Source organism: Erinaceus europaeus, unplaced genomic scaffold (assembly GCF_950295315.1).
Source record: "Erinaceus europaeus unplaced genomic scaffold, mEriEur2.1 scaffold_820, whole genome shotgun sequence".
Lineage (NCBI taxonomy): Eukaryota > Metazoa > Chordata > Mammalia > Eulipotyphla > Erinaceidae > Erinaceus > Erinaceus europaeus.
The window spans coordinates 30,021-57,877 of record NW_026647289.1 but is presented as its reverse complement, the minus strand read 5'-3'; the positions used below and the strand labels follow the sequence as shown (position 1 = coordinate 57,877).

At 58.3% G+C, this 27,857-nt stretch overlaps 1 protein-coding gene across 2 annotated transcripts; it reads right to left on the bottom strand.

Moving 5' to 3' along the window:
• Positions 1–3,062: 3,062 nt before the first annotated feature.
• CCR6 (C-C motif chemokine receptor 6) lies at positions 3,063–27,848 on the bottom strand. 2 transcript variants are annotated; one of them, XM_007521616.3, is made up of 3 exons: positions 27,709–27,848; positions 4,455–4,557; positions 3,063–4,181 (listed from the first exon to the last, which is right to left on the bottom strand). In XM_007521616.3, exons 2-3 carry the CDS (start codon positions 4,461–4,463, stop codon positions 3,063–3,065), a joined length of 1,128 nt encoding a protein of 375 aa, XP_007521678.2. In that variant the 5' UTR covers positions 4,464–4,557; positions 27,709–27,848. The 2 variants fall into 2 exon arrangements, with proteins under 2 accessions (XP_007521678.2, XP_060039889.1); XM_060183906.1 differs by lacking the exon at positions 27,709–27,848 and adding an exon at positions 18,733–18,791.
• Between the last annotated feature and the right edge of the window lie 9 nt (positions 27,849–27,857).

The following is a 27,857-nucleotide window of genomic DNA, read 5'->3' as shown; positions in this document are numbered from 1 at the left end:
AAAAAACAAAGCAGAAAGAAAAACACAAATGGCCGTCAAGAGCCGTGTGTTCATAGAGCCGGCACAGAGTCCCAGAGATAGCCCCGGTGACAATAAAAGAAAAAAGATTTAAAAAATGTATTCTACGTGTAAGGAAGTAATTCAATAAGAAATGCCCAACCCTTTCTGCACCATAAACTCCAATTTCATGATAATTTCTCTTTTTTGATTTTTTTATTGGGGAGATTAATAGTCAACAGTAAATACAGTAGTTGGTCCATGTGTAAAATTTCTCAGTTTCTTCTGCAAAACACTCTGCCCCCAGCCTAAGTCCTCCTCCACCATCAGACACCAGGACCTGAAAGGCCCTCAAGCCCCAGAGTCCTACACACCAAACCCAGTCCAAGTTCTGCTCTGTGTCTCCCCTTCTGTTCTGATGTCTCCACCTCTGTCCATGAGTGAGATCAGCCCATCTTCATCCTTCCCTTTCTGGCTGATCTCACTTCACAGGATGCCTGCAGCTTACTCCAAGAGCAGGTGAAGAAGGTGGACTTCATCTTCACAGCTGAGTAGTATTCCATTGATCCATACTCCCAGTGGGGAGAAATGTTAGGGGAAGAAAGGCTCTCTGCTTTGGGAAAGATCTTTCTTATAAATTGTTCATTTTCTGGCCAGGCAAGAGAGCTCCCTCGGAAGACTTCTGCTTTCCCAGGCATGCTCAAAGAAAATAAAATGATTTCAGAGAGAGGGACAGATAGACAGAGAAAGGGGCTGGCGGTGGCATATCCGGTTAAGAGCAAGGACCACGCAAAGATCTTGGTTCTTGGCCCCCAGTTATCCACCAGCAGAGGCATGTTTCACAAGTGGTGAAGCAGCTCTGTAGGTGTCTTTCTCCCTTTCTGGCTTTTCAATTCCTCTCTGTCCTATGCAATGAAATGGGGAAAATGGCCACCAGGAGCAGTTGGCTTTTAATGCTGGCACTGAGCCCTGGTGATAACTCTGGAGGCAAAAGAGGGGGGGGAGAGAGAGAGAGAGGGAGAGGAGGGGAGAGAGAGAGAGAGGGAGAAAGAGAGAGAGGAGAGAGAGAGGGGAGAGAGAGGGAGAAAGAGAGAGAGGAGAGAGAGAGAGGGAGAGAGAGGGGAGAGAGAGAGGGAGAGAGAGAGGGGAGAGAGAGAGAGAGCAGGGGAGAGAGGGAGAAAGAGAGAGAGAGGAGAGAGAGAGAGAGAGAAAGAGAGAGAGAGGAGAGAGGGAGAGGGAGAGAGAGAGGAGAGAGAGAGAGGAGGGAGAGGGAGAGGGAGAGGGAGAGGGAGAGGGAGAGGGAGAGAGACTCTCTATCCCAGTACATGGTGTGCTGAGGTTTGAACCTGCATCCCATGCTGCCTGTGGCTGGCAAGTCTGGTGCTCACAGGCCGTGTAATCTCTCCTGCCAGCTGCTTTGTGATTATCTCTGAACAGTCTCTGGCCCTTTGTTTGCCCAGAGCCTGTGTGTGTGGGGGAGAGGGATTAAAGGACACACCATCATCACCCTTTGTTCCAGATCAAGTCCTTCAAAGTCAAGTTCAGCCGGGAAACTGGCACTCAGAGCCCCTTTCCCCACCCCCAGAGCCCCGCAGAGTCCACCCTGTCTAGGCCTGCTCATCCCCCCAGAGACACCCAGAGACACCCAGAGCCCCGAGCCCTGCCAGGCCCTATCCAGTGCTCAGGCTCCCCCAGAGCCCTGTCCAGCTCCCCAGCTCTGTGCTCCCGACCTATTCAGCCCACCCCCAGAGCCCTCCAGAGTCCTGTCCCCTCTCAGAGCCCTGCAAGGCTTGTCCAGCACCCCAGAACCCCACCAACACCGATCACTGTTTTCCCCCACCAGAGGCTGCCAGGCCTGTCCAGAATCCAGGCTCCCCAAGACCGTCCCCTGCCAAGAACCCTGCCAGAACCCATCCAGCAGGAACCTCAGAGCCCCATCGAGCCTCCCGGTTCCCCGCCCCAGGCTCATTTAGCCACCACCCATAGCCCTGCCCTGCCTCCCAAAACCCTGCCAGGTCCTGTCCAGCCCCCAGGCCCCTTCAAGCACTCCCCAAACCCTGTGTCCCCCAGGACCTACCCATGCCCTAGGACCCCCCCCCCAGAGCCCCGTCCAGATCTCCGGGTTCCCAGCCCCAGGCCTGTCTAACCCCCAGAGTCCTATTCCCTCCTCCCCAAAATCTGCCAGAGTCCATTCAGCCTCCAAGCCCTGTCCAGCCCTATAGAGCCCTGTTCCCACAGACACTGCCAGGCTCTATCAAACACCCAGGGTCTCCTGAGCCCTGTCTAGCCCCCCCCCAGAGCCCTGTCAGGCCTAGCCAAGCCCCCAGGGTTTCCCAAGCTCCAACTAACTCCCAGAGCACCCCCCCAAAGTCCCACTATGTCTGTCCAGCACCCCAGAGCCCACCAGGTCTATATAGCCCCCCGGACTCCTCCCAGAGCCCTGCCCCACCATCCCCTGAGGCCCACCAGGCTTGTCCAGCCCTCCCAGAACCCTCCCAGGCCCGTGCAGCTGCCCTGAGCCCCACCAGGCTTATCCAGCCCCCTATAGCCCCACCAGGCCTGTCCGCCTCCCTCCAGAGCCCCACCAAGCCCGTCCAGCCCCCACCCCAGGTCTGTCCAACCCCCCAGAGACCCCCAGGCCTGACCAGCCCCCACCAGAGCCCCCATCAGGTCTGTCCAGGCCCCTCAGAGACCCGCCAGGCTTGTCTAGCCCCCTCCCAGAGCCCCGCCAGGTCCGTCCAGCCCCCCAGGCCTGTCAGACTCCCAGGCCTGTCAGCCCCCCTTGAGCCCCCCAGGCCCATCCGCCCCCCCCCCTAGAGTCTCACAAGGTCTGTCCAGCTCCCCCCACTCCCCCCAGGCCCATCCAGCCCCCCATCCCAACCAGGCCCCTCAGGCCCGTCCAGCCCCCATTCCCGCCAAAGTCCCCCCAGGTCCGTCCAGCCCCCACCCCCACCAGGCCCGTCCAACCCTCCCCAGGCCCCCCAGGCCCATCTGCCCCCTGCCAGAGTCCCCCCAGGCCCGTCCAGCCCCCTATCCCCACCAGGCCCCCAGGCCCCGGCCCACAGTCACATGGTGAAGGAGGAGGCATCATCAGCTGCCTCGCTGTTCTGCCTGGACGCTGCGGTGTCCGAGTGCAGCCAGGCGCAGGGGGGCCCGGCCCCCGCCCCCGTCCCCGAGGCCCCCCGCAGGCACCACAGGTCCTTGGCCGCCCGCAGGAAGTGTCCACGGAAGCGCTGGCCCACGAAGGCGTAGAGCAGCGGGTTGAGGCAGCAGTGCAGGAAGGCCAGCGCCTGCGTGAGCGTCAGGGCCAGCGCCAGCCGCTGCTCCCCGGGGCACGAGCGGCCCTCCGCGCCCAGGCGGGCGGCCGTGGCCAGCAGCGCGGCGGCGTAGGGCACCTGGCAGCCCAGGAAGACCAGCACCACGGCCGCCACCACCCGCACGGCGCGGCGGCGCTTGGCGTTGCGGGAGCGCAGCAGGCTGAGCACCACGCACAGGTAGCAGGCGCCCATGACGCCCAGCGGCAGGAAGAAGCCGCCCAGCAGCTGCAGGCCCAGCAGCAGCAGCTTCCAGCGCAGGGGTTCCCAGCCGGCCGGCAGGCTCAGCTCGCACACCTGCCGGCCGCCCAGCGGGTAGCTGCGGTGGAAGGCGAAGGCCCCGGCCGACAGCAGCAGCGCCAGCGTCCACACGGCCGCCAGGATGGGCCGTCGGTGCGCCAGGGCCCGGGCCCGCAGGCGGAAGGAGCGCGTGGCCTGCACCACGGCCACGTAGCGGTCCAGGCCGACGCAGGCCAGCAGCAGCATGCCGCAGTGGAAGTTGAGCGCGTACAGGCCCCGCACCAGGCGGCAGCCCGCGTCGCCCAGCGCCCACTCCCCGAGGGCGTGCTCGGCCGCCCAGAAGGGCAGGGTGAGCACGAAGAGCACGTCGGCCACCGCCATGTGCAGCAGGTACACGTCTGTCATGGACTTGGCCTTCTTGTAGAAGGCCAAGGTGGCCACCACCAGCAAGTTACCCAGCAGCCCCGACACGCAGATGAGCCCGTAGGCCGCCGGCAGGAAGGACCTTGAGAAGTTCCGCACAGACTCCAGGGAGCACACGGTGCCGTCAGGGTCTTCCGAGTAGGAGTAGTCTGTGAAGGTGGTGTCCTCCCCACCTGTGGCGTAGGAGCTGGTGGAATTCATGGCCTCCTGGACATCGAGGGGGGAACGTCAGCTCCCCTGCTCCCCTGCGCCAGGGAACCCAGGGCCCCAGCCCCCAGGAAGAGGCCTTTGGGGGTGACCCCTCCTGACCTCCAGGGAACCCAGGGCCCCTGCCCCCAGAAAGAGGCCTTGGGGGGTGACCCCTCCTGACCTCCAGCAACCAGCTGCCCCTGCACCCAGCAAGGGGCCTATAGGGCCCAAGAGCTACTTTAGCGCCCCCTCGCTAATGACCGGTGTATCTTCAGTCTGACCACGCCTCACCCAGCTCATGGTGGCGAGCACCCTGCCAGGAAGGGCAGGTCCGGGACAGCAGGGGAGGGACAGCCACTGTCAGCTTGGGACAGGTCACGGGAGAGGCGGGGACCTGAGGGGAGAAGCAGAGTCAGAGTAAGGCTCTCAGAGCCAACGGCCCAGAACAGGGAACACGGTATTCTCTCTCTTTCTCCCTCTCCCTCTCCTTCTCCCTCTTTCTCTCTCTCTCTCTCTCTCTCACACACACACACACACACACAAACTCACTCACACACACAAACTCACTCACACACACAAACTCACTCACACACACTCACTCACACACACTCTCTCACTCACACACACAAACTCACTCACACACACACTCACACACACACACACTCACACACTCACACACTCACACACTCACACATTCACACACACGCACTCACACACACTCACTCACACACACACACTCACACACACTCACACTCACACACACACTCACACACTCACACACACTCACACACACTCACACACACTCACACTCACATACACGCACTCACTCACACTCACACACACGCACTCACACACACACACACTCACACACACACTCACACACACAAGCGAGCACTCACACACACACACTCACACACACACTCTCACACACACTCACACACACACACGCGAGCACTCACTCACACACACTCACACACTCACACTCACACACACTCACACACGCGCGTGCACACACTCACATACTCACAAACACATACTCACACACACACTCACACACTCACACTCACACACACTCACACACACACACTCACACTCACTCACACACACACTCACACGCACACACACACTCACACGCACACACACACACACTCACACACACACACTCACACACACACTCACACACACACTCACACACACGCGCGCGAGCACTCACTCACACGCACACACACACTCACACTCACACACACACTCACACACACACTCACACACACACACACTCACACTCACTCACACACACTCACACGCACACACACACTCACACACACTCACACACACATTCACACACACACACTCACACGCACACACACACTCACACGCGCACACACACACTCACACACACACACACACACACACACACACACACACACACACACACGGGCTCTGTGACAGAGGGAATCATTTGGAGGCCAGGGAGGTGGCTCAGGGGTGGAGCACAGCTCTTGCATGTTGGAGAAGCCTGGACTCTGCCAACACAGCTGTGTGCCAGGATGATAATAATCTCGTCTCTTTCTCTCTCTATCTCTCAAATAAATCATTTTAAAAACTACTCCTTTTTAAAATTTTAGTTATTTATTAGATACAAAGAGGAACTGAGAAGGGAGAGAGTGATAGAGAGAGGAAGAGAGACAGAGAGACACCTGCAGCCCTGATTCACTACTCACTGAGCTTCCCCCTGCAAGTGGGGTCTGGGGGCTTGAACCCAGGTCCTTATGCATTGTCATATGTACACTTAACCAGGTGTGCCACTGCCTGCCCCACCAAAAAATTTTTTCTAAAAGGAAGGAAAGAAGTAAGGAAGGAAAGTGCCAGGCTAGCGTGGGGTGCCTCTTCCCGGGCACATACTCTCCGGGTTGGAGAGAACTCGACCGGAGCCGGCCTGGGCTGCTGCTCACTCAGCGACTGGGGAGAGACATGACTCAGGAACCAAGCTCGTGGCGTGGCAATGCAATGTCTTTATTGATCAGAGAGACAACGCTTTTAGAGGACAGGCCTGGAAGTGGCAAGTCGGAAACGGAAATGGCTAGAAAGGGGGTGGAGAAAGGCTGGAAAGGTCGGAACTTCCTTAGCAACTGTTGCGAGGGTTTTAACTGGTGGGATTAGTGATACCCTGCAGGCAGGGAGGGTCTTGAAGAAGACAGATCAAAGGGATGGAATGGGTGGGGATCTCTCAGGCAAAACAGTGATTATGTAGATAGGCCACAGTATCAGGAGTGCAGGGTGGGGCAGAGGGAGCTGGCTTAACAATGTCCCTACAGAAAGAAGGCAGGAAAGAAGGAAGGGAGGGAGGAAGGAAGGAAGGAAGGAAGGAAGGAAGGAAGGAAGGAAGGAAAGAAGGGAGGGAGGGAAGAAGGGAGGAAGGGAGGAAGGAAGGAAAGAAGGGAGGGAGGGAGGAAGGAAGGGAGGAAGGGAGGGAGGAAGGAAGGAAGGAAGGAAAGAAGGGAGGGAGGGAGGAAGGGAGGAAGGGAGGAAGGAAGGAAAGAAGGGAGGGAGGGAGGAAGGAAGGGAGGAAGGGAGGGAGGGAGGAAGGAAGGAAGGAAAGAAGGGAGGGAGGGAGGAAGGAAGGGAGGAAGGGAGGGAGGAAGGAAGGGAGGAAGGAAGGGAGGAAGGGAGGAAGGGAGGAAGGAAGGAAAGAAGGGAGGAAAGAAGGGAGGGAGGAAGGAAGGAAGGAAAGAAGGGAGGAAGGAAGGGAGGAAGGGAGGAAGGGAGGAAAGAAGGGAGGGAGGAAGGAAGGAAGGAAAGAAGGGAGGGAGGGAGGAAGGAAGGGAGGAAGGGAGGAAGGGAGGAAGGGAGGAAGGGAGGGAGGGGTGACCCCTTTCTATGATGTGTGGGCGCTGCCACCCCCTCAGACCTGCAGGGGACACCAGAGAGCACAGGGTCGCCCTGCAGTGGGAGGGCTCCCCTGGGCAGGCCTGGGCTGACCCTGTTGGCCTCATTTGCAGAGATACAGGGGTGTCAAGAAAACCCCTTTTCTTTTTAAAAAATATATTCTTTTTAAAATATTTATTCATTTTTTGCTTTTGTTGCCCTTGTTTTTTATTGTTATTACAGTTATTGTTATTGTTACTGATGTTGTTGTTGTTAGGACAGAGAGAAATGGAGAGAGGAGGGGAAGACAGAGAGGGGAGAGAAAGACAGACACCTGCAGACCTGCTTCACCGCCTGTGAAGTGACTCCCCTGCAGGTGGGGAGCCGGGGGCTCAAACCGGGATCCTTACGCTGGTTCTTGCGCTTTGCACCACGTGTGCTTAACCCGCTGCGCTATCACCCGACTCCCGAAAACCCCTTTTCTATCTGTGCAAAAATCTCCACGTGAGATTCACTTCAAATCCACTTAGAAGCCTCTGAACACCTGTAGCGGAATAGCCCAAGTGGCTATTAGATGCCGTTGGCCTCAAGCGGCACTCAGTGTCTAACTCAGGGCCGGGGGCTCTGTACCCTGCAGCCTGTCAGGCACCGGAGGTTTCAAGAGCAGTGGCGTCCAGGAAGAAAAGGCCCCCAGATGAAAGTTGAAGCCCTGATGCGGGAAAGCCAACAGCAGCTCCCGGAAGCCCAGGGCCATGGAGACCCTGAGATGAGACCTCATGGATGGAGGCTGCCCCTGTAACAGGGCTCTGCTCGCACACCCCAGTGTGCCCTGCTTCCCGCCAGCTCTGCCCTGTGGAGCTGGACTTGTTTTTAATACTTTACTGATGGGGCTGGATGATGGCGCACCGGGTTGAGCGCACATGTTACAGTGTACAAGGACTGGGTTTGAACACCCAGTTCCCACCTGCAGGGGGAAAGCTTCATGAGCGGTGAAGCAGGGCTGCAGGCGTCTCTGTCTCTCTCCCTCTCTATCTCTCCCTTCCCTCTCAGTTTCTGGCTGTCTCTCTCCAATAAATAAATCAAGATAATAATTTAAATTTTTTTATTTATTAGATAGAGATAAAAAATTGAGAGGGAAGGGGGAGACAAAGAAGGAGAAAGACTTGTAGCCCTGCTTCAGCACTCATGAAGCTTCCCCCTGCAGGTGGGCGGCTCATATGTGGCCCCTGAAATGTGGGATTCTTGATGTACCAGGGAACGTGTCAAGTGAAAGGACTGAGCCCCAAACTTAGTGTCTCTCTGGCCATCTGATCATGTCCAAGGAAGATTCGTCCACAGTCTTGGACAGACACAGAACTCATGTCCCCCTAATCTCTGGGGTCCTGCCTCTTCTGTCCTGCAACACCACACACCTGCGGTGTGTAGACACTCTGTCTACACCACAGGGTGTGGACTCGCCTGTAGAGTGAGCAGCAAACAGCAGCAGAGAGGGCACAGATATGCTCTGTATAAATCCCAGAGCACATGATAAATACTGTAACACAAAGATGGGCTCCACAGAATATACACACAGATGATAGCTAGGTGGGGAGACAGATAACAGATGGACACACAGACAGAGGACATACAGAGACACATAAATGACAGGTACACAGAGGAGTAGATGATGGATGCATGATGGATGGATGATGGACAGATGGATGAACAGGAAGATGATGGGTGAATGGGTAGATGGTGGGTAGATGGATAGATAGATGATTGAATGATGGATGGATGATGGATGGATGGATGGATGAACAGGAAGATGATGTATGGATGGATGGATGGATGGATGGATGAATAGGAAGATGATGTATGTATGGATGGATGGATGGATGGATGAACAGGAAGATGAGGGTGGATGGGTAGATGGTGGATAGATGGATAGATAGATGATTGAATGATGGATGGATGGATGGATGGATTGAACAGGAAGATTATGAGTGGATGGGTAGATGGATGGATGGATGGACAGGAAGATGATGGATGGATGGATGGATGGATGGGTAGATGATTGATGTATGGATGCCTGAATGAAGGGTAGATGATAGATTGATGGACAGATGGCTAATGGATAGAAGGATAATTAGATAGATGATGGATGGATGGATGGATGGATGGATGGATGGATGGATGGCTAGGTAAGTAGGTGGATGGATGATAGAGGCCCCTGTGTAGGTCTCTGGCCAGATGAGCAGCACGTAGCTAAGATGTAAGGGAAATGCTGTGCTTTCTCCAACCCCCCACCCAGCCACCACCACCACTCCCAGTCTACTGGGACAGATGCCCCATCTGTCAGATGCAGACATGCGGCCCAGGAGATGGGGGTGTGGAACAGGCCTGTGCCTGTGGAGGGCACCAGTAGATGGGGCTGCTGCAGGGCCCAGTGGCCTGTCCCCAGGGGTTGTGTCCCATGGGGGGCAGGGGCCTGCTGAGTGTGGGGTGGGCAGGGCTCCAGGGGCATCTGCGGCGGGGGGGGGGCACAGGGCAGGAGGTCTCAGCTCTTCTTGGGCTTGGTCCAGGGATGACCCGGGCCTGGAACCCAGACATTGAAGCTTGTCCTCTGCCTGTCACCTCTCGGGACCACGATGAAGGAGTGGGCACACAGAGAAGCAGACCTGGGCCTGGCAGAGAAGGGGCCCCATGTCCCTCTCCAGCAGAGGCTGCTGAACTGTCGTGAGGGGAAGGGCTTCCCAGACCCCAGGGTGCAAGGCACACCCTGTCCTCTGGGTCTCAGGGTCCACACAGCCAGGGCCACGTGTGCTGAGCCTCTGGCTCACAGAAAGGCCACCTCCTTCCAGGCCACGGCGCCCCACATGAGGAGAAGAGGCACCAAGGCTGCAGTGTCTGGGCAGACGGGGGGCACCCTGGGGTCCTGGGATGGAAGCTGTCTCTTGCTGAGAACTATGGGAAGCAGGCCGGTGGCTGGGTGCTAGCCTGAGGCTCCGGGCAAGAGACCAGGGCTAGATGCCGGAATACTGCCTCTCTGCCTCTGTCTCTCTCTGCCCTCTCTGTCTCTCTCTACCTCTGTCTCTCTCTGTCTCTCTGTCTCTCTATGTCTCTGTTTTCTCTCTCTGTCTCTCTTTGCCTCTGTCTCTCTCTCCTCCTCTCTTTCCCCTCCCTCTCCCTCCTACATCTCTCTTATCATAAATAAAAATATATTTTTAAAAAGTGATAAGTGGGGCTGGGGAGACAGCATAATGGTTCTGCAAAAACTCTCCTGCCTGAGGCTCTGAGGTACCAGGTTCAATCCCCAGCACCACCATCAAGCAGAGCTGAGCAGGGCTCTGGTCTCTCTCCGTCTCTGTCTCTTTAATAGATAATATATATTTTATTTTATCTTATTTATTTTTTCCCTCCAGGATTATCACTGGGGCTTGGTGCCTGCACTATGAATCAGTTATTCCTGGAGACCAGTTTTCCCATTTTGTTGCCCTTGTTGTTACCCTTGTTGTTATAATATATATATGTCAGGCGGTAGCACAGCAGGTTAAGCGCACGTGGCACAAAGTGCAAGGACCAGCATAAGGATCCCAGTTTGAGCCCCTGGCTCCCCACCTGCAGGGGAGTCGCTTCACAGGTGGTGAAGCAGGTCTGCAGGTGTCTGTCTTTCTCTCCCACTCTCTGTCTTCCCCTCCTCTCTCAATTTCTCTCTGTCCTATCTAGCAATGACACATCAATAACAACAATAATAGCTACAACCATAAAACATGAAAGGCAACAAAAGGGAATAAATAATAAAGACATGTTTAAAAAATCTTTAAAAGATAAAATGATATATTTTTTAAAGTGATGTGATGATTGAACAGAATTGAAAGCTTCGGCTCTTAAAGAGACTCCTAAGGAGGCCGGGCAGTGCTTGAGCTCACACGTTACCATGCACAAGGACCCGGGTTCAAGCCCCTGGTCCCCACCTGCAGGGGGAAAGCTTCACGAGTGGTGAAGCAGGGCTGCAGGTCTCTCTCTGTTTCTGTCTCCCTCTCTCTATCTCCCTCTCCCCACTCAATTTCTCTCAGTTTATAGCCAATAAATAAATACAAAAATATTTGAAACAAAAGATAAAAGCCACTCAAAAAAGCTAAAATAATAATAATAATAAGGAAAGGAAAAACCAAACCAAACGAAAACAGCAGCCCCTGGGGTGGGAACTGCTTGAACGCTTTGATCTGATAACACACGGTTTCCAGGCTACACGGCCCCAAGAGCAAGAATACCTAACTCAGTAAATAACAAAGAAAATAGGTCACTTCACAAGTGGACACGTGGGCGGCTTGGAGGAGCAGGGCTGCCACCTGGCCTCGCTGAGAGTGGGGCAGGGCCCCGGCTGCAGACCAGACCTCACGCCCCGCGGTGGCTGAGGGGAGCTGAGGGGGTGAGGCTCAGAGCCACGGGGACCCCCGAGAGCCGGCAGCCCCAGCTGGGGGTCCCCGAGGCCGGCCCACACAGTCAGGGGCGGTGACAGGACTGAGCCCCCACACCATCCATGGTGACAGGTGTCACTCCCGGACCCCGGACCCCAGAGCCGCCCAGGTTGCCTGGCCTTCCTCAGGGTGGTCAGTGAGGGGCTGGGGGGAGCAGACCACAGGGGCCAGCCTCAGTGGTTGCAGGCATCTGGCATCTGACCTGCCCACCCTCAGCTGAGGGAGCCACGTCTGGAGCCAGCAGAACTCACCCTGCAGCAGGGCAGTCCCTTCCTGTGAGACAGGTCCTGGGTTCAAGCCCCCTCCGAATCTCATGGCAGCACCTTGGGTAGACAGCGGGGTTGTGCTGTGCTCCTCTCTCTCTCACACACACACACGCACACGCACACGCACACGCACACACACAGAGAATAGGATTAGAGATTCAGCAGAGTTCTGGGCTATCTGGTGAAAATAAAAAATAGCAAGTCGGGCGATAGCTCAGTGGGTTAAGTGCACATGGCACAAAGCACAAGGACCGGCGTAAGGATCCCGGTTCTAGCCCCCGGCTCCCCACCTGCAGGGGAGTCACTTCACAGGCGGTGAAGCAGGTCTGCAGGTGTCTGTCTTTCTCCTCCCCCTCTCTGTCTTCCCCTCCTCTCTCCATTTCTCTCCATCCTATCCAACAACAATGACATCAATAACAACAACAATAAGAAAAAACAAGGTCAACAAAATGGAATAAATAAATATAAAAAAGAGAAAGAAAGAAAGAAAGAAAGAAAGAAAGAAAGAAAGAAAGAAAGAAAGAAAGAGAGAAAGAAAGAAAGAGGCTACAGGAGTAGGAAGGCTGCTTGAGTTGTCAAGAGAGAGAAGTTGTACCGCAGATGCCCCACGTAGAAGACCTTGTTCGTCTGCCTCCTTCCTCTGCTGGGACTGAACCCAGCACCTCACTCATTCAAGATGCCACAGCAGAGCAGTGAAATCTAGGGTGGTTTTGAGGTGGGGAGGAGAGAGGGGGAGAGAAGGCAGGGACAGGGAGAGGAGGAGGGATACCCAGCATCTGTGGAGCTTCCCCCAGGGCTGTGGTGCTCGCACAGGGTGCCCGGGTTCACACCTGCCAGGCACAGCGTGTGCACGGCCTGGTGAGCCCAGCCCAGCTCACACCCCTACTCCTGGCCCAGTGGGCAGAGCAGGTCCCCGGCCGCAGCGGAGACGTGCGTGGGTGGAGCCCTGCCCTGAGCTGCTGTGGCTGCGACTCTGAGCCCAGGAGACAGTGACTGGCACCCTCACCACGACGGCGGTGGCTCAGCTGCCCCACCACGGCGTCCCCACAGCCCAGAGTGTGAGCAGGTGTTGGTCTGTGGCAGGTTGGCATCTGTGCCCACTTCTGCTCAACCAGCAGCAGGACTCAGCATGGGAACCAGCACTGGGGATGCCAGAGCACTGTGGGGGCCTGAGCTGGCCGGGCCCTGCGTGCCACCCATGGAAACCTCTAGGCGAGAGCTCTCTCTGCACCCAGGGGCCCATGGTGGGTGGGCAGGGCTGTGGGGTCTCTCCTCTCTCAGCACCCTGCACAAGCACCCAGGGAGCCCATGAAGGGTGGGGCAGGGCTGTGGGGTGTCTCCTCTCTCAGCACCAGGCACAGCACCCAGGGAGCCCATGGAGGGTGGGCAGGGCTGTGGGGTCTCTCCTCTCTCAGCACCAGGCACAGCACCCAGGGAGCCCATGGAGGGTGGGCAGGGCTGTGGGGTCTCTCTCTCTCAGCACCCTGCACAGCACCCAGGGAGCCCCATGGAGGGTAGGCAGGGCTGTGGGGGTCTCTCCTCTCTCAGCACCCTGCACAGCACCCAGGGAGCCCATGGAGGGTGGGCAGGGCTGTGGGGTCTCTCCTCTCTCAGCACCCTGCACAGCACCCAGGGAGCCCAGGAGGGTGGGCAGGGCTGTGGGGTGTCTCCTCTCTCAGCACCCTGCCACAGCACCCAGGAGCCCATGGAGGGTGGGCAGGGCTGTGGGGTCTCTCCTCCCTCAGCACCAGGCACAGCACCCAGGGAGCCCATGGAGGGTGGGCAGGGCTGTGGGGTCTCTCCTCTCTCAGCACCCTGCACAGCAACCCAGGGAGCCCATGGAGGGTGGGCAGGGCTGTGGGGTCTCTCCTCTCTCAGCACCAGGCACAGCACCCAGGGAGCCCCATGGAGGGTGGGCAGGGCTGTGGGGTCTCTCCTCTCTCAGCACCCTGCACAGCACCCAGGGAGCCCATGGAGGGTGAGCAGGGCTGTGGGGTCTCTCCTCTCTCAGCACCCTGCACAGCACCCAGGGAGCCCATGGAGGGTGGGCAGGGCTGTGAGGTGTCTCCTCTCTCAGCACCCTGCACAGCACCAGGGAGCCCCATGATTTTGTGGAGTCCACTTTCTCTCTAAAATAATGAAAACCCGGGCTGGGGGTGTTGCTGTGAGTGCAGGGAGTCTGCCCTGCGCCAGGCAGAGGAAGGGAAGTGGCCGGCAGGCCCGGAGTTGCCTCACCATGCAGAGCGTGTGCTCTGCTGTGCCTGTGTGCTCTGCTGTGCCTGTGGCTCGAGTGGGAACCCCAGCACCACACGGGAAGCCCCTGACACCAGGGGAAGTTCAGATGCTGGGCTCTCTCTCCCTTCTTCGTTTCTCTCTCAGTCTCTCTCTCTGAAATAAAAACAATGAAGAGGACCACACAGGATTCTGGGATCAGGCCGTGGATGAGAGGCAGGTCCTCAGGGAGAAGCAAAGGAGGAAGCAAAGGAGGAGGAGGAAGGGAAGAGGGGTAGAGCCCTGGGGGGGGGGGGACTGAGGGATGCACACTCATCCATTTGTTCGTTCATTCATTCATTTACTCTGAGTTAGAGCATAGGGCCTTGAGGCCTCAGATCTGATCTCTGGCACCTTTACTCCAAGAGCGAATGCAGCTCTAGTCCTCCCCCCCCCCCCCCCCGTCTTTCTCTCCCTCTCTCTCTCTCTCTCTCCCTCCCTCTCTCTCTCCCTTCCTCCCTCTCTCCTTCTCTCCCTCTCCCTCCCTCTCTCTCTCTCCTTCTCTCTCTCCCTCTCCCTCCCTCCCTCTCTCTCCCTTCCTCCCTCTCCCTCCCTCCCTCTCTCTCTCCCTCTCCCTTCCTCCCTCTCTCTCACCCCTCTCCCTCCCTCCCCCCTCTCTCCCTCTCCCCCTCTCTCTTGTCCTCTCCCTCCCTCTCTCTCCCTCCCTCTCTCTCCCTCTTCCTGTCTCTTTCTCTCTCTCCTCCCTCCCTCTGTCCCTCTCCATCTTTCTCTCCCTCTCCCTCTTCCTTCCTCCTCTTTCACAGAATTGCAAATTGATAAATAAATCTGTTAATCTTATTTATTTTTATTTATTGGGGATTAATGTTTTATAGATGACAATAAAATACAATTGGTACATGCATAACATTTCCCAGTTTTCCACACAACGATACAACCCCCACTAGGTCCTCTGCCATCGTGTTCCTGGGCCTGAGATAAATAAATATGGATTTTTAAAGGTTCGAAATTAAATCGGAGTGAGCAGAGACAGCGTGGGTCCCTGTCACATGGGGCTGTGCAGACGGGACCCGGACAGGACGAGGAGGAGGAGGACGAGGAGGAGGAGGAGGGAGGAGGAGGAGGATGAGGAGAAGGAAGAGGAGGAGGAGGAGGATGAGGAGGAGGAGGAAGAGGAGGAGGAGGAAGAGGAGGAAGAGGAGGAGGAGGACAAGGAGGAGGAGGAGGACGAGGATGAGGAGGATGAGGAGGAGGAAGAGGAGGACAAGGAGGAGGAAGGACGAGGAGGAGGAGGAAGAGGAGGAGGAGGAGGACGAGGAGAAGGAAAAGGAGGAGGAGGAGGAGGAGGAGGAGGAGGACGAGGAGGAGGAGGAGGACGAGGACGAGGAGGACGAGGGCCCTGAGATGGGCTGAGTCAGCGCGACCTCGCGGGCGCCTCTCCCAGACTCCGGGCCCCTGCAGCCGATGGCGCTTAGGCCACAAAGGGCTTTTCTTCCCCTTTTTTGGAGGCCCAACATGGAAAGTTGAATCCACTTGTGTCTTTTGTTTAAAGTTTGAAGCCATGTGAATATTTGAGCCTGTTGGATTAGAAGTAAGCCTGTTGGGGAGACAGCTCAGCGGGTACAGGATGCGCATTCCCGGAGCTCCTGACTTGACGCCTAGTGCCACATGTGCCAGAACTCTGGCTTCTCTCTCCCCTCCTCTGTCTCTCTCCCTCCCTCTCTCCCTGTCTCTCCCCTTCCTCTGTCTCTCTCCCTCCCTCTCTCCCCCTTCCTCTGTCTCTCTCCCTCCCTCTCTCCCTGTCTCTCCCCTTCCTCTGTCTCTCTCCCTCCCTCTCTCCCCCTTCCTCTGTCTCTCTCCCTCCCTCTCTCCCTGTCTCTCCCCTTCCTCTGTCTCTCTCCCTCCCTCTCTCCCTGTCTCTCCCCTTCTCTCCCTCACCATGTCTCTCCTTCTCTTTTTCTGTCTTCTCTTCCCCTCCCTTTATCTCTCATCATCTCTCTCTGCCTCTCTCTCTCTCTTCCTCCCTTTCTTTCTCTGCCCCTCCCCCTCTTGCTCTCTCTCCTTCTCCATCTCTCCCCCTCTCTCTATGCTTCTCTTTCTCTCTCTCCCTCCCTTGTTCTTTCCCTCTGTCTTTCTTTCTCCCTCAGTCCCCCTCTCCCTCTCTTTCTCCTTCCCTGTCTCCCTCTCTCTTTCTGTCCCTCCCTCTCCACTCTCTCTCTTTCTCCCCTTCTCTCTCCCTCTCTCTCTCCCTCTCTCTCTCTCTCTCTCTCTCTCTCTCTCACACACACACACACACACACACACCCCTGTCTCATAGGAAGCTGATCAAGTGATCCCTCCAGAGGCCAAGCCCAAGCTCAGCCCCAGCGTGGTGGCCGCGTCTGTGGTGACTTAGCCCAGGTGACACAGACCCTCCTCCTCGAGCTGATTTGCATGTCTCTGCAGAGACCGGCTGACCCAGCGCCGCCTGTTTTGGGAACGACATGCAAACTGGGCCCAGAAACCCACAGCTGACTCACGCCTGGCCCACCTGCGTCCCAGGAAGGTCCCCCTCTCTGTGGAGGAACTGGGGGCGCTGCCTCCTCCACTCCACCCCAAGTCCCCCACACACCTCTACTCCAGAGACGCCCATGTCAGGACTCAGGGTTCTGGGGGGGCACGGGGACAGCAGGCACGGGGTGGGGTGGGCGGCTGGTGGGGTCTGCACGGGGACGGGAAGTGAGGCCCCCACCCCATGAAGAGGGCAGGGCAGGGCGGGCAGGGCCACTCTCCCAGAACACCAAGGGCAGACTCTCCCAGAACACCAAGAGGGGGACACTGATCTCGCCAGACACCGTCTGGGTGTCCCTGTGGGTGTGGGGTGGTCGCCCATCCCCGGGGGCCGAGGTGCCGCTCACGACCCCCCCCCCCCCAGGTCGGGGTTGCCAGGGCTAAGGTGACGAGACCAGCCCTAAGCCCCAGGAACGGAGGACCCGGGGGTCAGAAGTGTGTGTGCACGGGTCTGGGCATGTGTGGTGTGAGGCGTGTGGCTGTGTCCTGTGGTTTCCTGTGCGCTCACATGTCTGTTCCGTGTGTCCATGCTGAGGGCCCCGGACTGTGTTCACACGCATGTGTGTCAGAGCGTGGGTCTGTGTGGTGCCCGCATGTCTGTGGGCACATGTTTGTGTGTGTGGAGCACGTTCCTGTGTGCGCTGTGTGCATGTGTGTGCTTCCTGTGTGTGTATGTGTGTGCATGTGTGTGCATCCTGTGTGTGCTGTGTGCATGTGTGTGCTACCTGTGTTCATGTGTGTGCTTCCTTGTGTGCATGTGTGTGCTGTGTTCATGTGTGTGTTTCCTGTGTGTGCTGTGTGTGCTTCCTGTGTGTTACTGTGTGTTCATGTGTGTGTTCATGTGTGTGTTCATGTGTGCGCTGGGTGCATTGTGTGGCCGTGTAGTCCAGCTGCTTGTGTGAGCTGCTAGCACATTCTGGCCATCAAACGAAGGCAAACAAAGGGCGGCTGAGAGCAGGGCAGGTGACCTGGCTCCTCTTCACCCCTCCCCACATCCTCCCCTCCTCACAGCCTCCCCTCTCCTCACAGCCTCCCCTCCTTACCCCGCCCCACATCCTTCCCCTCCTCACAGTCTCACCCCTCCTCACAGCCTTCCCCTCCTCACAGCCCCCTCCTCACCCCTCCTCACAGCCCCCTCCTCACCCCTCCTCACAGCCGGGTGTCTGAGAGGCTTCCTTCTGCTTTTGCCGCCCGCCCGCCCTTCCGCGGGGAAGCAGCCAGCCAGCAGGTTGTTTCCAGCTGGTGACATCCCCTCCCCACCATGTGTTGAGGGGGTGGACGCCAGGCCCTTCAGGGCACTGTGTGACCCGCCCGGCCTCAGCCCTGCGTGCGCCCTGACCCTCGCGGGGACCCAGCGCCCACTCGAACCCGCTGCCTGTCCCCCTCAGGCTCCAGCCTCTGCGGCCACTGGCAGAGTGACACCCACGATTCTCCTCTCTCTTCTGAAGACAAAGAACTCCTCTATGGAGAGAGGGAGACGCAGAGAGAGGGGGGTGAGGCCACAGCACCCAGCTGCTTCGGGGATGGGGCTTGAACCCGGGTCGCTCCAGACAGAGCAACTGTGAGGCCGGCCAGGATCGGCGGACGCTTTTTAAAGCCTGACGTGATTTTACAGGGGAGGGAGACATCGGGGAGCCATGGGGTCAGACCGGGGCCTCCCAACCCGCCAGGCCTGCACCCCTGCCGCTGAGCTGTCTCCCGGCCCCCACAAGCCGCACCCCTCCAGCGCCCGCACCCTCCCTCACACACTGAACGGTCACTGATTGCAGCGCCTCCGAAGCTCTCCCTCCTTTTTCTCTTTTTTGGAGGGGGGCCACAGCTGACGCCTCACATCTGCAATCTCATTGCCCAGGGCCCCTCTTTGCTTAGAGACAGAGAAACAGGAAGAGGGAGAGATACCTCAGTACAGCAGGGAGCTTCCCCTGGGGCCGTGGGTCTCTCCATGGGTGCCAGGGCTCTGATCTGGGCCGCTTGCCGCCCAAGGTACCCTCCCCCCCCACGAGCTTTGTGGGCCCACAATCTGCCCTGGCCAGACTGCCAGCTTTCCAGAACCTCCCTGAGCTGTGATGGAGGCTAGACACACACCTCTCTCCAGGCAGACTCGGCCACAGGGAGGGCTGTGGGGTCCTGAGCCCATGTCCCCCGCGCCCCTGCCCCTCAGGTGTCCCCCGCACGCCCAGGCCCAGCCGCTCGCCTCACCCGGCCCTGATGGGCTGTCGTCCCCTCCCTGGCGGGGGCCCAGTCACTGTCCCCTGTGACCCGCAGGAGCCTCTGGTGCTGACTGAGAAACAGGTAGTGAGTGAGGCCGCAGGGCCTGCCCCTCCCCACTTCCTACCCAGCACCCGCGGGTGACCAAGCGCGTCCTGCAGGCTCCTGCCAGGCCGCAGGGGGACCCAGTGGGGCCAGACCCCCCTCAGAACCAGCAGTCGGGACCACCGGCCTGGGTGGGGGGGAGGCTGCAGAGAGTGGTCTGGGGCTCACCTCAAAATCTGGCAGCCACGTCAGGCCCCGCACCCCCTTGGGACGCAGTCCCCGAGGAATGTCCCCATCTGGGCGACTGTTTGTGACAAAGAGAGGCCTCGGGTCGGGCAGGGGAGCACACACACTCCACCAGGTGCAAAGACCCGGGTTAGAGCCCCAACTCCACACCTGGGGGGGAGCTTCACCAGCGGCGGAGCAGGGCTGCAGGCATCTCTCTGGCTCTTGCTTCCCTGTCTCCCCCCTCTCAATTTCTCTCTGTCCTATTAAATAATAAATAAATAAATACAGGGTCGGGAGGCAGCACACCCAGCAAGCGCACGTCACCGTGGGCAAGGATCAGGGTTTGAGCCCCCACTCCTCACCTGCAGGGGGGAAGCTTTACCAGAGGTCAAGCAGGGCTGCAGGTGTCCCTCTGTCTCTCTCCCTCTCTACCTCCTCCACCTCTCTCAATTTCTTTCTTTTTTTTTTTAAAGTGGACAACAGGCCCAGAAAGCTTAATTTAAAAATTTTTTTAAAAAATATTTTTATATTTATTTATTCCCTTTTGTTGCCCTTATTATTTTATTGTTCCAGTCGTTGTTGGATAGGACAGAGAGAAATGGAGAGAGGAGGGGAAGACAGAGAGGGGGAGAGAAAGACAGACACCTGCAGACCTGCTTCACCGCCTGGGAAGCGACTCCCCTGCAGGTGGGGAGCCGGGGGCTCAAACTGGGATCCTCACACCGGTCCTTGTGCTTTGCGCCACGTGCACTTAGTCTGCTGCGCTACCGCCCGCCTCCCTCAATTTCTTTCTGTCTTATTAAGACTCATAGGAAGGAGGGAGAGGGGACAAGAAAAGGAACAAGGCCCGCCAGGAGCAGTGGATTTGAAGTGCTGGCCCTGAGCCCCAGAGATGGTTGTGGAGGCGATTACAGCAAAGTGAAGTTCTGGAGGTGCCCGGCTCTGGCAGGCGGAGGAGCTGGGGACCCAGCAGGCCCGCGCTGCAGCCCGTCCTGACCCGCCTCTGCAGAACCCGCTCCAGCCCGGGGCCCAGAGCCCAGCTCAGCACCCAGCTTCCCAGAACCTTCCTGCGACATGAGCGGCGAGGAAAGGCTGTATTTCTATGCAGACAGGTGACGGCTGTGAGGCGCCGGGCCCTCCCTCAGGGCTCACTCAGAGGGGACTCGGGGGCTCCCCTGAGGGTGGTCCCCACCCCCCTCCAGGCCAGACAGGGAGGGGAGAACTGGAGCACCTGGCTGGCGATCAGGCAGCCTTGAGTTCAAGCCTGGCCTCACCTGCGTGCAGCTTCTCCCTGTCTGCCTATTTGTCTCGTCAGGTTCATCAGAAGGGAGGGATTCCGCCAGGAAGGACCAGGCAGAGGGGACAGGGTCCCCAGGGGTCACTCACTGCTTACTAGTCTTGTCACATAGTTTGGGTGAAAGCCCAGGTCCCTGAACTGATGGAGCCAAGAGGTGACAGAGCTGGCCGGACACAGTGCCTGGGGGACTGAGGGACGGACGGGGAGGGGGTGTGACCCTCTGGGGGAGGGGCTCCAAGTCGGGTGGGGGGCAGAGTGCTGGGGCCTCAAGGCCCCTGGCCAACTGCAGAGCTTGTGAGTGTGACGAGAGTCTCAGAAACATCCAAAGTCCTGGGGTGCGGAGACCCCAGGGCGGCTGATGACGGCCACTGCCCCGCCCCTCCCCCTGGCCGCCAGCCTCCCCCCTCCACTTGTTTGTGTTTTTTTTAAATTATATGTATGTATAGAGACAGAGGCAAATTGAGAGGAAAGGGCAGAGGGAGGAGAGAGGAGAGACACTCTACTTCACTGCTTGCTAAGCTTCCCTCCTGTGGGTGGAGAGCCGGGGACTTGAACCGGGTCCTTGAGCACTGTAATGTGGGCACTCCACGGGGTGCTCCACTGTCCCACCCCTGCAGCCCCTCACTTCCCCACCTCCTGAGCTCAGCCTGCCCCCCCAACCCTGTAGCCCGTGGGGAACCTGCCCCGGAAACCACAGCAGAGCCCCGTCCCCTAGGAGGGTCTGACCCCAGGCCCCCCAGCCAAGCCTTTCGCTGTCCCACCATGGTGGTGGTGGTGGGCGCGGTGCCTGCACCACGAATCCCCTGCTCCTGGAGGCCGTATTTTTCCCCTTTTATTGGACAAGACAGAGAGAAATTGAGAGAGGAGGGGAGACAGAGAGGGAGAGAGACAGACAGACATCTGCAGACCTGCCTCACCTCTTGTGAAGTGTCCCCCCTGCAGGTGGGGAATCAGGGGGCTCGAACCTGGATCCTTGTGTGGGCCCTTGAGCCTCCCACTATGAGCACTTAACCTGGTGCACTACCCCCTGGCCCCCAGGGACACCTCTCTGGGGCACGTCCACCCAGCCACAGCACCCTGACAGGCCGGCCCAGGCCTCCCTCTTATCCTCTCGTTCTCTTGGTTGTTATGGGGGGTCTCTGCTGCAGGCCATATTCTTCAGACAGAAGCAGAGACAGACAGACAGAGAGCACAACACAGACGCAACCCCTGTGCCCTCATATGTTCATGTGGTGTGCCCAAGGGGCCCATTCTGGGGGGACATGGCTCAGCAGGTGCCCTCCCAGCTGAGCCATCTCCTGATGCTGGGTCCTCCCTCTTCTAGAATCTTCTCTGGAGAAGCCATGTCCTGTGGAAGGACATGGGGGTGTGGTGGGGGCTGAGGCAGGCCACACACAGAATCAGCCAGGGGGGACAGTGCAGTGGTCCAGCTGCTCTTAGTGGGGCAGGGCTGTGGGGTTTCTCCTCTCTCAGCACCAGGCACAGCACCCAGGGAGCCCATGGAGGGTGGGCAGGCTGTGGGGTCTCTCCTCTCTCAGCACCCTGCACAGCACCCAGGGAGCCCATGGAGGGAGGGCAGGGCTGTGGGGTCTCTCCTCTCTCAGCACCAGGCACAGCACCCAGGGAGCCCATGGAGGGTGGGCAGGGCTGTGGGGTCTCTCCTCTCTCAGCACCAGGCACAGCACCCAGGGAGCCCATGGAGGGTGGGCAGGGCTGTGGGGTCTCTCCTCTCTCAGCACCATGCACAGCACCCAGGGAGCCCATGGAGGGTGGGCAGGGCTGTGGGGTCTCTCCTCTCTCAGCACCAGGCACAGCACCCAGGGAGCCCATGGAGGGTGGGCAGGGCTGTGGGGTCTCTCCTCTCTCAGCACCCTGCACAGCACCCAGGGAGCCCATGGAGGGTGGGGCAGGGCTGTGGGGTCTCTCCTCTCTCAGCACCCTGCACAGCACCCAGTGAGCCCCATGGAGGGTGGGCAGGGCTGTGGGTCTCTCCTCTCTCAGCACCCTGCATAGCACCCAGGGAGCCCATGGAGGGTGGGCAGGGCTGTGGGGTCTCTCCTCTCTCAGCACCATGCACAGCACCCAGGGAGCCCATGGAGGGTGGGCAGGGCTGTGGGGTCTCTCCTCTCTCAGCACCAGGCACAGCACCCAGGGAGCCCATGGAGGGTGGGCAGGGCTGTGGGGTCTCTCCTCTCTCAGCACCCTGCACAGCACCCAGGGAGCCCATGGAGGGTGAGCAGGGCTGTGGGGTCTCTCCCCTCTCAGCACCATGGACAGCACCCAGGGAGCCCATGGAGGGTGGGCAGGACTGTGGGGTCTCTCCTCTCTCAGCACCCTGCACAGCACCCAAGGAGCCCCATGGAGGGTGGGCAGGGCTGTGGGGTCTCTCCTCTCTCAGCACCCTGCACAGCACCCAGGGAGCCCCATGGAGGGTGGGCAGGCTGTGGGGTGTCTCCTCTCTCAGCACCCTGCACAGCACCCAGGGAGCCCATGGAGGGTGGGCAGGGCTGTGGGGTGTCTCCTCTCTCAGCACCCTGCACAGCACTCAGGGAGCCCATGGAGGGTGGGCAGGGCTGTGGGGTCCCTCCTCTCTCAGCATATACAGTAAAAAATTGGATGCATATATGAGGCTTTGGAATTACTTTGGGGGCCTGTGGAATGGGAGGAAGAGGAAAGGGCTGAGCTGATACTGTGCAAACCCAGTGCCCCTGTCCAGCTCAGGGAGAGCAGCACCCTCCCCTGCCCCCTGCACCCCCCCCCCCCTGCAGCAGCCAGGAGCAGGCCCAGGTCAGGCCCAGAAGCCCAGTGTGTCTGCACATCCTGCCCTGGCTCCCTTTCTCCCTGACTGCAAAGGCCACAACATGCAGATGGAGGCAGAGGGGACCCTGGAGACAGAGGCTGAAGCTCTTCCCTGAGGGTCCTGCCTTCCCCAGAAGGGACCAGAGAGCTGGGGGACCAGGGGCTGGGGTTTATCTCTCTCTCTCTATCTATCTATCTATCTATCTATCTATCCATCTATCTCTCTATCTCTCTATCTATCTATCTATCTATCCATCTATCTATCTCTCTCTCTATCTATCTCCTATCTATCTATCTATCTATCTATCTATCTATCTATCTATCTCCTGATGGTCCTGCTTTCCCCAGAAGAGACCAGAAAGCTGGGAGACCAGGGGCTTGAGGCTCAATCTCTCTGTCTCTCTCTCTATTTCTCTCTCCCCCCCCCTCTTTCTCTTCTCTCTCCTACCATGCTACATGGCTTGTAATTTCTTCTCCTTTCCTGTCCTTCCTTTCTCCCAGTCAATGCTCCTCTCCCCGAGAGATGAGGGTCTCTCTCTGAGCTTCCTCCATGGAGGAGTCAGTCTGGAGGCCCGGAGGGAGCTGGGGAGCGCCCGTCAGCTGCTCCCTCTCCCCTCACAAGCCAGGCACTGGACCGAGGCCTCCACTGGCCGCCTGAAGCTGTGTCCCTGGTCAGCCCCGGGGTGGGGCTCCCACGCCGCCCCCAACACAGATGTCATACTGGAGGGAAGGGCCCAGCTCCCTGAGTGGCTGCCCTTTGACACTCAGATGGGACACTGGCACCTCCTGGAGGCTGGGAGCCCTAGTGGGCACAGACACCCCCCAGCCAGCACGCGGGCACAGGAACATGGGGACTGAAGCCCCACAGTCGAGCCTCCCCTCTCTGGAGCAGAGAGGAGCTGGCTTTCCCAGACAGCTGAGCAAAACACCCCTTTCCCGGGGGAGGGTCCCTCACTGCTCTGTGCACTGCACAGGAAACCCACAGCTTCCTCCCAGCTCTGAGGGTTCCTACCTGTCCCCACTGCTCAGGTGTGTGTGGCGGGTGACCCAGATTCAGAGCCTCATGGGGACAACAGAGCTGAATCCCTCCCACCCCACCCTGTACCCCTGAGCGGGTTGGGGGTAGAGATGGGGGTCCCCCTGTGGGCTCCATGGGTGAATCGCAGGTCCTCACTGAGCTGGGGTCCCCAGCCCCCAATCTCCCCCCAGGACCTAGTAAGGCCCAGAAGGCCACATAGAAGCAGGAAGGTTCTAGAAGGTGTCTGCTCCTGCCCCTGGAACTCCAGAGTGTGTGTGTGAGTCGGGGGTGGTGGTGGGCAGGATGAGAAAGCCCCTGGACTCCCTGCAGAGTGGGGGGGTGGGTGCTGGGTGCTGGGGGGTGGGCACCCCCGGCCAAGGCCCCTTCAGACACCTGGGCTATTTGCTGGATGAGATTCCCGCCAGGTTCCCGTGACCGACCCGGCCCTCCCAACCTGCATCCCCCACTCACCAGGCTTCCCTGCCTCTGTGGCGGGAAGGATGCCCCAGTGGGAGCACGGCATCTGCATGCCTGAGGCTGCAGGTTCAGTCCCTAGCACCCCAAAAGATGGAGGAGAAATGCCTCTCTGCTCTGCACAGTGCCTGCCTGGAGGACTTGCCTCATCTTCTCCCAGCTCTGAGCATGACTCTCTGAGCAGAGAAATTTGAGGAGCTGGGGGGGTGGCCGGGTCACAGACACCCAGGCCTCTCTGGGGAAGGAGGTCTCTGACTGGCAGAGAGCCTCACCTGGCACCTGGCCTTGGCCTTGGGTTCAGGTCATCCCCGGGCCCTTTGGTGAGTTCACACAGCCGCACAACCACACAAGACCAGTGGTGTACATATTAACATGCACAAGTACCCGGGTTCGAGGACCTGCTCCCAACTTTCAGAGGAGAAACGTTTCACGAGTGTGAGGCAGGTCTGCAGGTCTGCAGGTCTCTCTGTGTGTTTGTCTCTGTTCTATCTAATAAGAACTAGAAAGACAAAGAGACTCTCATTCCTGAGGTTCCAAAGCCCTAGGTCTAACACCCCGCCACCACGGCAGCACCAAAACCCAAAGCTGAGGCAGGCGGTGGCACACCTGGTTCACTGCTCATGCTACAGCGCACAAGGACCCGGGTTCAAGCCCCCGGTCCCCACCTGCAGGGGGAGAGCTTTGTGAGTGGTGAAGCAGGGCTGCAGGTGTCTCTCTGTCTCTCTCCCTTCCCTCTTGATTTCTGGCTGTCTCTATCCAATAAATAAAGATAATAAAAAATTTTTTAAAAAAAGAAAGAAAAAGGGGAGTCGGGCTGTAGCGCAGCGGGTTAAGCGCAGGTGGCGCAAAGCACAAGGACCGGCATAAGGATCCCGGTTCAAACCCCGGCTCCCCTCCTGCAGGGGAGTCGCTTCACAGGCGGTGAAGCAGGTCTGCAGGTGTCTGTCTTTCTCTCCCCCTCTCTGTCTTCCCCTCCCTCTCTCCATTTCTCTCTGGCCTATCCAACAACAACAATAATAACTACAACAATAAAACAACAAGGGCAACAAAAGGGAATAAATAAATTAAATAAAAAAATATTTTAAAAAAAGTACAAAAATTAAAAAGGAAAAAACTGACCTCCAGGAGCTATGGATTCATAATGCTGGCACTGAGCCCCAGTAATAATGCTGGAGGCAAAAAGAAAAGAAAAGAAAAGAAAGAAAGAAAGGAGGAATGAAGGAAGAAAGAAAGAAAGGTCTCTTCATTAACAGTAGAGGGAACCAGAGCCTCACTCTGGTGCAGGCAGAGCCGGGACTAGAACCCAGGGCCTGGCCCCTGCTTCACCCACCTGGCACCCAGGACAGCTTCAAGCTGGGTTTGCTCAGTCTCTGCTCTCGGGATTTTCAAGTCTGAGACGGTGGCGGGAGCCCTGCTCAGACACTGTAGTGACACCTCAGTGACCACTGCACACCACCCCCCAGCCCCGTTCCTGGAGGGCGTCCCCTGGGGGCAGACACCCCCCCCAGACGTGGAGGAGGCGGCTGTCTGTGCTCTGAAGCTTCCTTCCCCAGCTGGGCCACTGGGTGTCCCGGGGTGCACCTGAGCTCCCTGGGGGTGGAGGACAGCGACTTCCCTCCCTCCCTCCCTCCCTCCCTGCTGCTGGGACACCTGCTCCCGCCGGGTCTCTCACTCCCTCTTTCTCTGCAGACATTTCTTAGATAAGAAGCCGCCAGGGTGGAGGGCAGAGAGAAGAAAAGCCCACACCTGCCTTTGTCTTTCTAGCAGCTTCTGAAATCAGCGTCCCTCACTTTCCCGGGGAACCAGCCTGTCACAGCTGCTCTCCCGGGACTCACTGAGTCCTCTCGAGCCAGGGGTTCGAGTGTCAGCCCAGCCCAGAAGGAGCCCGAGCCTGACCATCTTGTCATCGGGCCCCTGCTCCGTCCACTGCACGGCCCAGCCCATCCTCAGTCAGCGCACACCCCTTGTGCACCCCGTGATTTGAGACGCACCCAGCACCCCATGTCAGACCACAGCCCTCCCCCCACCCGAGCGTACAGACACACAGAAACTGCTTTATCCCCTGTGGGAGTCCCGGCTCCCACAGACCGGGGCATGTGTGTGGGCGGGGGTGGGGGGGCAGGGGAGAGGGCTGCATCAGATTCTCTGCAAAGCTCTGTTTCTAGCCAGGTTTTTTTTTTAAAAAATACTTTCTTTTAAAAATATCTATTTTTTTGTTACCTATATTTATTTTATTGGATAGAGACAACCAGAAACCAAGAGGGAAGGGGATGATAGGGAGAGAAACAGAGAGATACCTGCAGCCCTGCTTCACCACTGGTAAAACTTTTCCCCTGCAGGTGAGAAAAAAAAAATCACTGAGTAGATGAGAGGGAGAGAGATAGAGAGACACCTGCAACCCTGCTTCACTGCTCCTGAAGCTTCACCCCTGCAGCTGGGGAGCATGGGCTTGAACCCGGATCCTTGTGCTTAGTGATGTGTGGGTGAGCCACCTCCTGCTCTGTAAACTTCTTAAGGATTTGTTCATTCTGAGGAGAGGCAGAGAGAGAGAGATGGGGCTGAAGCAGGTGCTGGAGGTTGGACCTGGTACACTATCTCAGCAGTTTGTTTTTGGTTTGTAAATACCCACCACCACCCAGCGGGCCCCTCACAGGCCCCTGAAGCTCACCCCCCCCCCGCCCCACAGTGGCCCCCGCTCGCTGTCCCTGGTGGAGAGCACACACCTGTCTCTCCCTCCGGCTGAGCACCAGGCTGAATCTGTTTGTGCTTCTGCTGGGTTTCCCCTGCTGCGCATGGGACAGGCGGGGAGAGGAGCCAGAACCACCCGCCCGCCCGCCACACCCCATGTGAGTGCCTGGGACCCTGCAAGCGGGAACCTCAGGCCTGCACTCCTGCACCACAATAGCTGAGCTGACTCCCCAGCCACTGGAGGCCACACCCAGGGCACCCGAGAGGTGAGTCTCAGGTCTGGCTCCCGGGGACCCCGACTCAGTTCGCCCAGGAGCACAGGGCTGGCGTCCTCAGGACAGGAGGCAGAGGGGTGGGGGCCAGCGGGCCGGTCACAGGCTCAGGGTCAGCGCCGGGCCTCGCAGGACGGAGCACTCACCGTGGGTTCCTGCAGGTGGCAGCTCCTCTCAGACCCCACCAGGTGCTCAGGATTCTTGGGAGGTTTGGCAGGACCCCTGGTCCTGGGAGCCGCCTTCTTCTGTCTGCACCTCCTCTTCCCACGGTCGGTCCCTAGTCCTCCTGCCTCCG